The sequence below is a fragment of the Carassius gibelio genome, chromosome B5, assembly GCF_023724105.1.
Source record: "Carassius gibelio isolate Cgi1373 ecotype wild population from Czech Republic chromosome B5, carGib1.2-hapl.c, whole genome shotgun sequence".
Taxonomy (NCBI): Eukaryota; Metazoa; Chordata; class Actinopteri; order Cypriniformes; family Cyprinidae; genus Carassius; species Carassius gibelio.
The window spans coordinates 19,834,923-19,850,964 of record NC_068400.1 but is presented as its reverse complement, the minus strand read 5'-3'; the positions used below and the strand labels follow the sequence as shown (position 1 = coordinate 19,850,964).

Here is a 16,042-nt window from a genome sequence, read left to right as displayed (position 1 = left end):
AATTTTGTACAACATTTGGAACTGATTTTTATCACTTAATTAGAAGTACCAGAAAATAAATTGTGTCATCTGTTATAGGGACAACTGAACAGACATTTAGAAGTTATTTTTTAAAATGCAAAGTATTGTAAATAAAAATAAAACTCTGTAAACACTTGCAGTTTAAAACACTGTAAGTGTGTACCATCAGGTAATGAACACACACTTGTGGTCTTCATGCTCACTTAAACACTTGGACTAAATACAGGAAATACGTCATATAAGTAGTCAAGTGGTCAAGTGCAAAGACCGGATGTGTGGGTATTTAGACAAGGCAATTTGTTTTCTGTGGGCGCAAGGGTCAGTAGTGCGCCATTGATTTAAAAGGCCTTGACCAGCGCGCTCTTTTCTCATTGGCTGATGGGCGGAGTTTGTTTGGCCAATGAGCGCAGACTTTAGTTAAAGACACTGCAGTAATGCGTTAAGCAGGGCGCGCTACAAACTTCACTTTTAATGGGTGTTTGTCATGTTTTGAAGACTGATGTTAGTTAAAATTACAGCAGAACAGTGAAGGAAGTTCTCTCGGGCGCTTAGCAGGAGCTCGGATACGGTGTCCTTCAGCATATCATTAGTGTAAGATAATTAACGTGATGTTTTAGGGCAATGGAGAGTGAGCTGTCAGGAACATTTGGAGGCGGCGGAGAAGATTCATCAGGCTCCGACACACTGTCAGAGGGCGAGACGAGAGCCGAGCCGTATGAATCCCAGTTAAACTTTGAGGATTTTAAATGTCACTCCTCAGATTTTGTAGGTCTTGACGACAAAGTGAAGGGAAATGATTCTGATGAATGCAGCGACGAGATAAATGCGAGAAATGGGGATTACCAAGAAGAGGGAGAAAATGATGGGGACGAGGACGAAATGGTAAAGTACATTAAGTATTATAGCACTGAACACTCGATACATTAAGTTTGTGTGTGTTTGCATAATGAAAGCTGTAAGCACGCCACTGCATGTGTGTTAGTTTGAGCAAAAACGCTCTGCGTGTTGTTGACTGGTTAAAAAAAGAGTTACCATGTTGTTAGTTTTGGAGAAGGTTTGGGAAATAATGTAGAGGAATATATTACCCCTCTCTATACTGACTGATTGATTGATAGATAATCGGCAACCATATAGGCTATATTTTGCTCAAACCTCTAACTAAGTGTTGCACAGATGCTGTTTGTTTATTTATGAATGAATGAATGAATGAATGAATTAACTAATTAATGCAGGAATGATATGACTATACAGACGGTCACGTGTTCATGCATACTATATTCCGATTGAGAGGCTTCAGTATTCGCATATGATCGGTCTCGTCTTTTACATACTCCGTTTCTTCCTCCAGGTTTAACTTAATTTTTTTTCTTCCACGTTTAACTATTAACAAAGATGTAGTTGCTTTATTCATGCATGTCTAATAAATAAACACATCAACAAACCAATTTGCATGTTATTTTGTAATATTCATTACAAACAGACATTTGCTGACTTTTATTCATATTTTTTTGATAGGCTATATAGTTCAGAGTTTAATAATTAATAAATCCCTTTATCTGAAGACTTCATTATTAAACCAAATAATTATTTACACATTAGTATTTACTTGTTTGTTTTATCAAAATATTTAAAACATTATGGAAATGGATTTGCCAAATTATTAGATATAAGTGGGAGACATTGTTTATTATTATATTAAGTGTAGCTTTTAAACTATCCTAAACCATGTGAAGAGTATACAAAAGCACACAGTTGGCATGCTTGTAAATTGGTATTTTATTATTATTATTATTATTATATTTTTATTGTGTGTATATATATATATATATATATATATATATATATATATATATATATATATATATATATATATATATATATATATATATATATATATATTATTATTATTTTTTTTTTTTTTTAATCCATCCTAAATTGTGCATTACCTTAAAGTTAACAAGTCAACCCTGTTTACTTTATGAATACGTGTACCAGGTCTTATTGTGAATGATTCATTGTAGCATATGTGTTTTCATAATATTTTATCAAAATGTAATAAGACCCTCTACATCTAAACAGACCTTCCTTTCCATTTGACATCACCAAATCATCTTATTTATTAATTAATTATTATTCATGCTCCAATTACCTTTCACAAATAATTCCTCCTTAGTCTCACCCTAAAAGTGTTAAGGTGTTTGTCTAGAGGCATATATGCAATATTGTACTCAGTGTATCTCAGTTGTATTGTATCTCAGAATGATTGCAGACAGGGTATTTTTTTGTCATTAAGCTGTAATTATTTCAGTTCAGTTGTCATTTGTAGGTGTTCATTTGCAGGTACTCTGCATTTGTACTTTGAACTTTCTCACATGCATTTTCATCTGCTTTCAGTTTCATTCAGCTGTATATGTTGTGTTTAGTTTGGAGATGGTCTAAAAGCAAAAGACCCTTTTCCTTTTGCTTGTTTCATAAAGTAAGTCCTTAAAACCAAGGAGGGATTCTGTGGCCTTTGATTGCATAGTCTAACTTGAAAAGTAGGTTAGTCATTGTCAAACTCTTCCTTACTGGTTTGTCCAGCATAGCTAATATGTCAGACCCTTTTCACTGGGAGCAACATCTAATTGGCTTGCCCGAGGATTAGATGACTTGGCCACACCAATCAGATACCTGAGATGCTTGTCAGTCTCAGAGCCACGTCATCAACTGTTTACTTACAGCCAGGTCCAGCGAGTGGAAACAATATTTATACACCTTTCGTGTGAACAATCAAAGAGCCTGGTCTACATGTATTTGTGATATTGTAGTTAACGGAACTTATGACATAAGTGGCAAAAATCTAAATCAGTATACACTAAGGCATTATCAACACTGTACTTTGTTATATTGTTAAAATGATGAATGGAAAGACTTAAAGTCAGGACTTACAAAAAGACATTATGGACTTTTTTTTCAAAATTCTGAGCATTTGATTTTATGTAGCACACCAAAATGTTTGGATCCTCAATTTATTTTTCCTTCTTAGTGATTTCTTGTGCATTACAGTATTTCATCCCAAACTTGACTGCTTTCACTCATCAACCCCGTTATAGTTCTGTTAAATAGCCTCTTTCTCTTTTCACCCTTTCCCTCATGAATACTGGCCCAGAAAAGCAATAGATGTCAATGCAAAGACTGCAACACTGCGGCGCTGTCCTGAGCATGCCTTTGATGCTTACAGTTGTTGCTTTAGAGACTATATGAGGACAGACAGCTTTCTGGGATGGTGGTTGTGGTGTAGCAGTTAGGTTTTTGATTTTAGCCAGGTGGCTTTGAATGGTAAAAAGTTTCTCCTTTCCAGTCTTAATGTGCAGTTTTTTGTATGTTGATTCTACTGAGGCAGGTTCTGTTCTATTTGTTTGGGCATGTCAACCACCAAACACAGCAACATTGATTAAACCAATTCCCTTTAGTGCTGCAAATGGTGCAGTAACCTTTAAATAATGAACTTATGATGAAAGAGCAGCAAGTTGTTGAGAGATGGTACAGCACCCAGGCTTTGTTCAGACAGGCGTTTTGTCTTTATTAGCTCATAGAGTGTCCTAAATTGATGTTGGAAAGGGTGGTCTGGATTGGAAAAGACCACAGTCCGGGATTTGAACTTGGGTTGCCCAAAGCTAATTATATATATAATATGCCTTGCCTCTTTTGATCTCAACCGAGTGTCAACTACTGCTACTCACAAATCAGGCAACCAACTGGACCTTATTTATACACGAAACTGCTCTACTGATCATGTTCTGGTTACTCCACTGCACACGTCGGATCACTTCTTCCTCACTCTTAACCTCAACATGATCCCTGACACATCACTTACCCCTCCACATGTCATCTTTCGACGTAACCTACGCACACTTTCACCCTCCCGGCTATCTGCAATGGTTTCATCTTCACTTCCTTCCCCTAAACTGTTTGCATCTTTGGATGCTAACAGTGCTACTGATACTTTCTGCTCCACTCTTACATCTTGTTTAGACACTGTTTGCCCCTTATCTTCCAGGCCAGCCCGTAACACCCCTTCTGCCCCTTGGTTATCTGATGTTCTACGCGAACACCGTTCTAAGCTTAGAGCTTCTGAAAGGGTGTGGCGCAAGTCCAAAAATACTACTGATCTTATTGTGTATCAGTCACTCCTATATTCTTTCTCTGCTAATGTCTCCTCTGCTAAAAGGACATACTACCATAACAAAATTAACAATTTATCTAACTCTCGCATGCTTTTTAAAACATTTTCCTCACTTCTTTGTCCTCCGCCTCCTCCTCCTGCTTCATCTCTAGTAGCTGACGACTTTGCAATGTTTTTCATTAATAAAATTAAATTAAACACATTAGTGCACAATTTTCCACACCACAATCAGTCAAGCTCATATCACCAGCAAACGTAAACTCATTTACATCCTTCTCTTCACTCTCTGAGGCAGAAGTGTCAAAACTCATCCTTTTTAATCACCCTACAACTTGCCCCCTTGATCCAATTCCATCTCATCTCCTTCAAGCCATTTTTCCTGAAGTTGTACCTGCACTCACTCACATCATCAACACTTCCCTCCACACTGGTGTTTTTCCCTCATCATTTAGACAGGCACGTATAACTCCACTACTTAAGAAACCCAACCTCAACTCATCTCTTTTAGTGAACTACAGACCAGTTTCCCTTCTTCCTTTTATTGCAAAAACACTTGAACGAGCTGTGTTCAAACAAGTCTCTACATTTCTCACACACAACAATCTCCTTGACAGCAACCAATCTGGCTTCAGAAATGGACATTCAACTGAGACGGCCTTGCTCTCAGTTGTTGAAGCTCTAAGACTGGCAAGAGCAGAATCTAAATCTTCAGTACTTATCCTGCTTGATCTGTCCGCTGCTTTTGACATGGTTAACCACCAGATCCTCCTATCAACGCTACTGGCGAAAGGCATCTCAGGAACAACACTTCAATGGTTTGAGTCTTACCTATCAGATAGGTCCTTCAAAGTATCTTGGAGAGGTGAGGTGTCCAAATCTCAGCATCTAACTACTGGGGTGCCTCAGGGCTCAGTTCTTGGACCACTTCTCTTCTCTGTCTACATGGCATCATTAGGTTCTGTCATTCAGAAACATGGCTTTTCATACCACTGCTATGCTGATGACACTCAACTCTACCTCTCATTCCATCCTGATGATCCAACGGTAGCTCTTCGCATCTCAGCTTGTCTAACTGACATTTCTTCCTGGATGATGGACCATCACCTTCAACTCAACCTTGCCAAGACAGAACTGCTTGTGATTCCAGCAAACCCATCGTCCATCACAATTTCACCATCAAGTTAGGCACATCAACCATAACTCCTTCAAAAACAGCTAGAAGCCTTGGAGTTATGATTGATGATCAGCTGACTTTCTCAGACCACATTGCTAAAACTGTCCGATCCTGCAGATTTGCTTTATTCAACATCAAGAAGATCATGCCCTTTCTTTCGGAACATGCTGCACAACTCCTTATTCAAGCTCTTGTTCTGTCCAGGCTGGACTATTGCAATGCCCTCTTGGCAGGTCTTCCAGCCAATTCTATCAAACCTTTACAATTAATTCAGAACGCGGCAGCAAGATTAATTTTTAATGAGCCAAAAAGAATACACGTCACACCTCTGTTTATCAATTTGCACTGGCTTCCAATAGCTGCTCGCATAAAATTCAAGGCATTGATGTTTGCCTACAAAACTACCACTGGCTCTGCACCCATTTACCTAAATTCATTACTTCAGACTTATGTGCCCTCTAGAAGCTTGCGTTCTGCAAGTGAACGTCGCTTGATTGTGCTATCCCAAAGAAGCACAAAGTCACTTTTACGGACTTTTAAATTAAATGTTCCCTTCTGGTGGAATGAACTCCCAAACTCAATCTGAGCAGCTGAGTCCTTAGCCATCTTCAAGAATCGGCTTAAAACACATCTCTTCCATCTTTATTTGACCCTCTAACTTTAACACTCACTATTCTAATTCTATTCTTTAAAAAATCGAACTACCTTTCTATGTATGTGTGTGTGTGTATGTGTAAAGACCTCTAACTAGCTTGCTCTATTCTTTTATTTTTTTATTCTATCTGTTTTTCTTTTTATTTATTATATTAGTTAAAATCCCATGCTACGTGTACTGTGTTAACCTAACTGAGACTTGTTATAGCACTTATATATCATTGCTCTTTTTGTTGTTTTTGATTGCTTCCACTGTCTTCATCTGTAAGTCGCTTTGGATAAAAGCGTCTATTAAATGAATAAATGTAAATGTAATGTAATGTAATATAAAAACAATTTGGTGAAATTTAATTGCAATTTAACTTTTTGTATTTTAAACTGTTTTCTACTTTAATATACTTTAAAATAAAATTTATTCCTGTAGAGCACAGATACATTTTCAGCATCATTATAATTTCAGGTTAAAATAAGTGTTTATTAAAAATATAAATTTTATGTTACAATATACACTACATTCAAAATGCTAGAGTCAGTAAATTTTCTTTCTTTCTTTCTTTTTTAAAGAAATTAATACTTTTATTCATTGTTGAATGGTTAAAAAGCAATAGTAAAACTTACATTGTTAGAAAAGGTTTCTATTCTAAAGAAATTGTTCTTTTTAACTTTTTTTGTGCATCGAAAAATCAAATTATCACAGGTTCCAAAAAATATTAAGAATTAAGTTATAATTATTTCTGAAGGATCATGTGGCACTGAAGACTAAAGTAATGGTCAATAAAAAATCAGTGCAGTGTCACAAAGTATATAGTCAGTGTCACATCAATATAAGAAATTGCAATAATATTTCACAATATTACAGTTTTTATTTCTGTATTTTTGATTAAATAATTAAATAATTACAGCCTTGATGAACATAAGAGACATTAAAAAATCATTAAGAATCAAGGGCAGTGAATATACTCTGGCTGTTCTGTTCTAATGCATTTGTTGAGTCAAGACTTAATCTTTAAGATGATAGTACATTATTAAAATGATATTAATGTTTCCCTGATTATTGTTGTAATCTCGGTTTCATACCTTTAATCTTTTCTGGTCAAATTTTTGACCGTGAATCATTCATGATCTCATGAGGGTGAATTGTTCTCAAAGTGATGAACGCTGTTATGTGCTAACTTTGTATTTTTATTTATTTTTATATTTATATATACTCAATCAGATTTATCTATTGTTGAGCTCTCATCAGGACTCGACAAGTGAAACTCCATTTCCGGTGTTATAAATAACCATCCATTTATTTTAACAGTGTTTCTCGGACCTGTAAAGAGGATGTAGAGTGTTGGTAGAATGAATGACTTGCTTGCTAAGAGGATTTAACGTTAATCTGTTTAGGGTTTCTCCTGTGTCTATTGTGGGTGATGTCATCTCATCCACAGCATGCCTGTCTGTTTGCTGTTGATTTATTGGTTTCTCTTGGTCCACTGTTGATGAGACCGATATAACATTGGCTTCTGGGAAAATCTTTTAATGGCATTGAAAAGGAATTTCATGGCACCAGTGTGGACATCTTCTGATGGTTGTAGGGTAAGAATAGAGAAAAATTTAATTTTCAATCTATATAGCTTTTGATATTGGCCATTATGTATTAGTGTTATTGACTCAACATATTTTTGTTGTAGTATAGGTAGAATATATCCTTATAAGAACTAAACATTATTTTAATTCTGAAATGGTGTTGAATTTGAAGCTGCTAATCATATAATTGCACTATAGCTGACCGTGTGGTCAATTGAGTTTATGGCTTACTGTTAACACCTGTGTGGAAGCTTGGCTGAGGTCACAACAAACCATTTTGTAATGTATTTAATGTAAACTATGGTGTCTGTTCTTCATAAATTGTATCTGTGTTCAGTCTTTTGACCTGATGGCTGTTTGAGATGGATTCTGTTTACAATACTCCATTATCAAAGACGCACGCTAAGCCTGAGGATCCAGGGAAAGTGAAAGGCTTAGCAAATACATCCGTTTTTTTAGGGAAGTGTGAACTGGTTTGCGTAACATTCTTCAAGCACTGTCTACACTATAAATGAGCAGTGGAACTTTATAACTAGCAGAAACTTTACAAACCTCCATTTTTCATAAAGGCCGGGTTAATGAAAATATATTTGTTGTCGATTTATTATATATTGAGCATTTTAAAACAATGTTTTATCTTTTTAATTTTTATTGCTTTCAAGAAAGATTTTATATTTATTTTTTTAAGTTAAATATTTTGCTGATTTATGAATCAGATTCATCGCAGGTTAATCACACGTTAATTTAGGCTGAGAAATTACCCCCAAAAGATGAAGTCATTAATGTGCTGAATAAGAAAAGCATGGAATATACATTACAAAAAGTAGCTTTGGAAATAAATATTTTGATTCAGTATAGATTTTTTGGTAACACTTTAGCGAAAAGGGAACACATTCTCTATTAATTTAGACTTTTTCCCTCAAAAAACTCCTAATTTGCTATTTATTAATAATTAGTAATGTAGTTGTAAAGTTTAGGTGTTGGGTAAGATTAAGTGATCAAAACTATTTTCATACAGAATTAGGCATTAATATGTGCTTTAAAATTACTAACAAACAGACAGTATGCTAGTACTAATATGCATGCTAATAAGCAGTTAATAGTACAAATTGGTCCTTAAAATCAAGTGTTACTGATTTTTTTCTTTCACATAAACATTTAAGGCAGCAATTTACCCATAAATTTGTTCTCAAAAGCTGCATCTGAAATGGCATTTATGTATAAGGTCAGTTGACACTGCAATGACAGACACATCATTGTAAAATCATAATCATTATAATCATTATAATCATTCTCACATTTGCTCTCTAAGTCGACTTACAAGTTTGTACTGAGGCGAGGTATGTTGAAAGCATTAATCATTTTAACCGTGGCTTTAACTGTGGCTTACTATTTTTGGAGTATCCTATGATTTGGGAGCAGTAATCTTATCTTGATTTTAGACCGATATACTGCACACAGAGCAAAAAGTATAGTGACTAAACTTGATCCTATGTATCCCCATTATAACCACAAAGCTGTCTACATTGCAAGTGTGATCTAGTTTTACCGTACTGTGTGAAGACTTTGTTGATTTATAATGGGAATGATCCAGTTTTGTCTTGAAGCCTGCTCTCTCAGAGTACAGTATGTTCCAGTTCACATACTGTCCATCTAAAATTTTATATGAAACGACTGCTTTTCAAATGATCTTTTCTGTTTATCTTTTTCACAAACAAAATTTTCTTATTGATGAAGCAATTTCTCATTTTTGTGCCTTTTTAAAGGAATATTCAAAGTTCAGCGTAAATTGGGTTTGTAGAGTAAAACAGCATTTTTGAATTATTGTTGATTTTCACAAAATAATTTCAACCTGTCCATTGTTTTCTTAAAATAAGTCAACAAACAAACAGGGGAAGTGAATTTGAACCAATTGTTTTGAGGTTTTAAAAGCAGAAAAAAAAGTTCAGTATTTTAGCATTTATGGATTGAATTGTAAGTTTCTCACTAGTGTAGTCACAGTACCAAAATTTCAGTATTCAGTACCGATACCACTGAAAACCCACGGGTCTCGGTACCAATTTCGGTACCAAAGCAAAACACAAAAATATGCAAAAAAAAAAACTTTTTAGCACTAAAAATAAAACCAACCATTCTTTATACTTATTTCTTAATGCAAAAACTATTTGTTTAAAGTTTTTCTACAAGTAATATAATTATTGAAAACAGTAAACAAGTTTCACCCAAATTTAATTTGTCTTTTAATTAATGAAATTTAAACACATTTTATTTTTTGGTAAATAAATAAAGGGGATTTGCTATTAAAATTAAAACATTGAAGAAATATTTTGTGATTTATTTCTTTAAAAAATAAAGTTTTAACTTTTATTTTGATGGGCTACCATGAATACCTTTTATATTGACACTGGTTTTACTCAAATGAAACGGTAAAATGCTTGTGAAGCGTGACTTCAGTTCTGGTGATGTTGTTTGTATTTATGTCCTCAATGAGACGGGAGATGCTGAAATTACCGCAAGCGTCACGCTCTTCTGTCTATGTAGTAAACAAACCCTTCGTCTCTGCCATTCATTCATTCACACAGAGATACAGAACATGCAGGATTCATATTTCAACCAACTTTTGTAGCTTAACATTTACAGATACTGGTCCAATAGGAGATTTGATTAATTTATGCTAACTTTGACAAATTCCATAATAAAATGACTGTCCATAATAAAATGTAAGTTTCATTTTCATGACTTGATTTTGAGATTCCATCCACGTTTTCACCGGGTTGACCGGGCACTCGGTACCACCGGTACCTAAAGAAACCTGGTACCATGACATTTTCATTTTTTTAGTACCGACTTGGTACCGAAGTACCGGGTCTTTTGACAACACTGTTTCTCACTGTAACCTAGATTTGATTTTGTTTGTTTGTTTAAGAAAAGGAAGACGTGGACTGTTTTAGAAATCATCAATATGCCACAAATGTTGTAGATTGAGCTTGACTGAACTGAACCCAGAATTTTGAACGGTGAATCTGCATGGTGTGGTTTGATGTTTGCTAGTAGACACATTTTCATCTGGCATACTTCCCTGGCATTTTGGGAGTTCCTTCATGAATGAACATGTCCAAATAATGATGAAGAGCAATTTCCTTTTCCTCCAAATATAAGAAATGTGCAAGCACGTGTACTCGACCATGCTTCTAAAAACACATCTGTTTATGTCCAGAGGGAGGTTTTGTCAACACAGGAAATATGGCTTTGCTACTGAGATTTTGCAGAGCTATTGACACCAGTAAAACTTCAGGGAAAGGAGCAGTACAGTGTGAGGGGTGACATGCCTCTTTAAGGGCAGTGGGAACTTCTGTGACACCGGGACGTTCTGGTGAGGCTGACCCCAGCAGCACAGCACAGTAACATGAACTGTTTAACCTTCAGAGGAACATGATTTAGTTGGAAATGGAGCAGGGGAAATGTTAAGGTCAGGCAGATGTACAATTATGACGTTAGCTGCTGCACTGGAGTTTTTCATAATTGGGAGTAGTGCAGCTCATATGGCAAAAAAGATACAAATGAAACCAACTGTGCTGGTTTTTTATGCAAGTCTCAAGTAGCTTATTCAGTTAAAAAAAATGAATAATGAAATGTAAAATAAAACAGCGTAGTCTTCACTTTAAGAATGAAACTTTCTTTGTTTTCTTATTACAACTACAAAGTCCTTCAATCAAGAGCAGTGTGTGATTTTTGATTTTTTTTTTTTAAATTTTCTTTTGTTGTTGTCCGATTTAAAAAAAAAAAAAAAAAAAAAACGGTAGCAGCAGGAATATAGCCCACTGTCACTTTAAGAGCTGCAAGACAATTTACCCTTACACATGTATTTTCATTCTCAGATGTTTGTTTTTTTATTACATAACAGACAAATGTTAACCTGAATAATCACTAAGCACCATATTTTGACACATTTGTGTGTGTATTTGACCGTTTAGGTGCGCAGCTTGACCTAAAGTTGAATTTACATGTCCGTGTTCTGTTTCATCTCTGACCACATACACAGAACTCCCACTTAGAAAGGGCACAAGTTCTCTTTAGCACTTTTTAAATAAATCTAATACATGATAAAATAAAACCCTTGCTACGTGTACTACTTTAAGTTAACTGAGACATGTTATAGCGTTGCATTTCATTGCTCTTTTGTCGATTTTGATTTGCATTCATTGTCCTCATTTGTAAGTCGCTGCTAAATCCTAAATGTCAATGTAATACACTTCAATAAATCAATCACATCTCAAAAGTCATGTTATATGATTTTACTGATTTGCATGTGAAAGTGGGCTTTTATAGAGGAACGAAAGCTAGAAAGTGGGCGGAATGGGGCGCAATAATATTTTATCTAGATTTATTGTGTGTTCACAATCATTAAAAGCAGAAATCGAAATTAATCGATTAATTGCACAGCTCAAATTTGGAGTGTAATATATTTTTTTCTTTAGGATGAAATTTCCGAAATTTTTCATTTCTTTTATTGTAGTTATCTTTGCACAATAAACTGCTATTTTTTAATCAATTTCATGTTACATTTTAACTTTACTTATGGGCCCTTTACCATTACATAATCCAACAATGATAAATACTTATTTATTTGCCCTCATGTTATTTCAAACTTTTATTTTTTATTATTATTTATACAAATCTTTTATAGAATTTGTCAATCTAAATTTTTCTCAAGACAATCAATTCCCTTCATTCATATGAACCCCGACCACCAATTGTTGCAATTGGTTTAATACCTTAACCGACTTTTTTTTTTTGCTCAGGTTGCATCGTTACATCCCTAATTGTATAGTAACACTTGTATGTATAAATGTCAAGAACAGTTTGATTCTTTATTTCATGACACCATTAAGGATAAAAATACCATTTTGTGGTAAGCTTTAAGAAAAGCATAACCAAATAATACCTTGCCATTTCCCCATGTTTCAGTGTTGTTGTGGCTGGTGGTTACATGGTTTACTTGACTAGTGTTTAATATATTATCCTTGGCTATTTTGGGCATATGGGCCACAGCAAAACTCCTATCGTGAAGGTTGACCTTTTGCATATGATATAGGTTCTAATGTTGATTCATTTCTGACAGTGACATATGAGACACCACTGAGCAGATGCTCAGACAACTTGTAGTAATGGAAAATGTGTTTATAATGACATTAGCAGCAGGGAGAGATTGCAGTTCAAGATCTGTTTTCATGGCAGTGTAATGCACAAGTGAAGTAATCTGATACACAAAGATGACCAGAAAGTCCTATGACATCAGCATGTAAACAAACACTGCTGTTTGTAAGTTGGTAGGAAGGGTAAATGACCTAGATCTGTTGTGTATTTAGGCAGAGGCCATTCTCTTTGATAGCTCAACAACCAACCAACAGAAGCCCATATTTGCCTATGCATATGTGTCACCACTATATTAAATTACTCGCATTACATATCCTGTTGTTTTAATTTTGCCCATGTGTGTTATAATGAGTGCAGAAACTGTAAGTTCTGGTGAAATCAAAAAATGCCCACAGATGTGCTAATTAAAAGGTAGCACCAGGATGGCTTAAAACCTTGACCCGATAAGTCATATTTTGTACTCAAGGACTGAATTTGTCTGCTGACTGATCATGAAAGATCAAGGGACTGTCAGTGACAAATGTAGAGATAAACCACTAATAAAAAGGGAGAAACATTAAGGACTGTCCAAATGTTTTAACTTTCACTCATTCCCTGGAGTAAGTCTTTTACTCCCCCTCTGTTGTCAAATTCTCAACGTAGTTGCTAAAATTATGATCGGAGGTCAAGCTTCCAGTGAGCTTCTACTCTGTTTCAAGCACACTCATGGAAGTAACTCTCCCCTAAATTCTTGTATTACCCAGTGGAGTAGTGATGGGAAGTTCGATTCTTTTCCGCGAACCGGTTCTTTCGGACGGTTCGATTCAATAAACCGGTTAAAAAAACCGGTTCATCGGTTCTTTCACGCTCGACGTAATGACGTCATTGGCGATGACGTAATGGCGTCACGTCTATCAAACATTCAAATATATAAAGTCAGTAATCATAACTTTAGTCAGTTAAAACCTCATAATCATGAAAAGTTTACATTTGAGTTTTGCAACAACACCTAAATACAGTAACAGCAATAATGTGCATATGAGGATTTAAGTCTTGAAGATATAAAGTAAATAAATTAGGTGTCATCAGCGCAGAAACCATGATCCACTTACTAAACATAATCCATTGCGATGTATTTTTTATTAAATTAACTTACGTTTCGCCAGATTGCCCTTCATCCAAGCCCTCGAAATACCCGCGCTCATAACGTTACTAGTACAGAATCAGAATCAATCACCAAAAGAATCCCTTCGGTTCAGACATGGTGTGAGTCAGTTGGCTTCACGCTGAATAGCGCATGCGCAGTATCATCAGTTCATCGGTTCTCAATTCGGACGCGTCCGACAGAAACGATTCTCGGTTGAGTGTACTGATGATCCTAAAACCGATGCCACCGGTTCTTGACTCGAGAACGAGAATCGCTCTAACCGGCACATGCTGCAGTTCAGTGTCATCAGCTGCTCTACTCGTGTTCATGTTCTGTTTACTACAAACTCAATTTGTGAATGTGTCATCATTAACTATAAATACAGTACAGATATCTCATAAATCATCCCTTATTCCTATTAAACATAAGAGTCTTTAGAGTCTTAATTATTGTCCAACTTCCCTGAAAACCCATTTGGCCTATACATTATATACAATATACAGATTGGAAACATCAATCTAAAAAAAATAATAATAAAAAAAAATAAAAATAAAATATAGCTATTTTATCACACTTTCCGATGTTTAACAAAATACTTACAAAATTACACGCATGCGCAATATCATCAGTTCATCGGTTCTCAATTCGGACACGTCCAACAGAAACGATTCTCGGTTGAGTGTACTGGTGATCCGAAAACCGAAGCAACCGGTTCTTGACTCGAGAACGAGAATCAGCTCATCGGTTCTCAAATCGGACGCGTCCGACAGAAACGATTCTCGGTTGAGTATACTGGTGATCCGAAAACCGAAGCAACCGGTTCTTGACTCGAGAACGAGAACTGCTCCAGCAGTGGGCGTGTTCGTTCATTATCTGGCTCGGCTCGGTGTTCATCTTCAGTTCGGTCTTCACAGCATTTCATTCAGTGTACTGTTTGAGTAAATGGATTACCCCGGGATATTGGTTTATTCTGACTCAGAGGGAGTGTCAGTCACGTTAAAAAAGTTAACAGCTTAAGTAATTTGTGGATTTATGCTTATTGGAGACGTGAACCGTTTCAAACGATTCAGTTCGATTTGGTGAACTGGTTCAACCGGTTCACTAAGAAGAACCGGTTAAATTGAACGATTCGTTCACGAATCGGCCATCACTACAGTGGAGCAATCTGCAGAGGTTCACTGGTTATTCAGTAAATGTTCACCTCTGTCCAATTATATTTGTTGGCAAAACACTCTGAGTTTCACTAACAGTTATGTAGTATGCAAGACTAGACTAAGTTTTCATCCCCCAGCTCTTAATACATCATTTCCTTCTGGAGCATAAGTGAATGTTTGAACCTTTTTTAATAGTTGTGTTTGAGTGCCTCAATTGTCCTCTATTGCCCTCAAAGATGCATCTCAAAATCATACAGTCACGGCTGGAAAGGGATCAAATATGCAAAGATGCTGGAAAACTGAAGAATCTGCAGGCCCTTAAAGATTTTTCTGAAGAACAGTTCTCAGTTTAACTGTTCAGAACAAACAAGGGAATCATGCACAACCATCACAAAACAGAAAGACATGGATTATCAAGGTAACCACACACAGAACCAAGGGTTCCCAAACTTTTGAATGGGGTTATTTGAGCAATTTTGCAGTCTAACAATGCAGTCTAACAATGTGTTTACGTTGTTGGGGACTGAGCCTTTTCAGTTCAACAAAGCATGCATCTTTCAAGCTTTTATAAATAATTGTAATGAGTTGTACATACTGTAAAATACTGTATGCTCTAAAGAGAACTGATGTTTTGCCAGGCTGCAGGCATTCATGTTTTCTATTAGTGAAATTGATATTAATTATTCCTACTGTTGCTGAGTGTTTTCAAATGGCTTAACCTACTGTGAAATGTAAAATGTAGGAGAGAAACAGAATGAGTAAAGCAAGTGGTCGACCAGGGAAAGTGTTTTATTTATTTATTATTTATTAGTTTTATTTTTAAAGATGAGTGCTTTGATTTGGCTGTCAGTAATCGTGTCTAATAACCAAATTCTTCAGATAAGTCTGTTTGATCAAGTATCTCCTCTAATATGATACTCATTAGTTTCCAGGCAACACTGCAACATCCCTGTCCAGCACTGCTGATTGAATTAATTGACCGGCACTTGGAGATGTGTTGAAATATTGTTACTAATCTG

General features: G+C 35.7%; 1 protein-coding gene across 3 annotated transcripts in view; it reads left to right on the top strand.

Annotated features, from left to right (window-relative positions):
• Window positions 1–441: 441 nt before the first annotated feature.
• LOC127957305 (microtubule-associated serine/threonine-protein kinase 4) overlaps window positions 442–16,042 on the top strand; it is a 145,862-nt gene continuing 130,261 nt past the window's right edge. For 2 of the 3 annotated variants that reach the window (XM_052555774.1, XM_052555773.1), the window contains exon 1: window positions 448–903. In XM_052555774.1, coding sequence (XP_052411734.1) covers window positions 643–903 — 261 coding nt within the window. In that variant the 5' untranslated portion in view covers window positions 448–642. Of the gene's footprint in view, window positions 904–16,042 lie in introns of all 3 variants that reach the window. The other variant, XM_052555772.1, reaches the window with a different exon arrangement.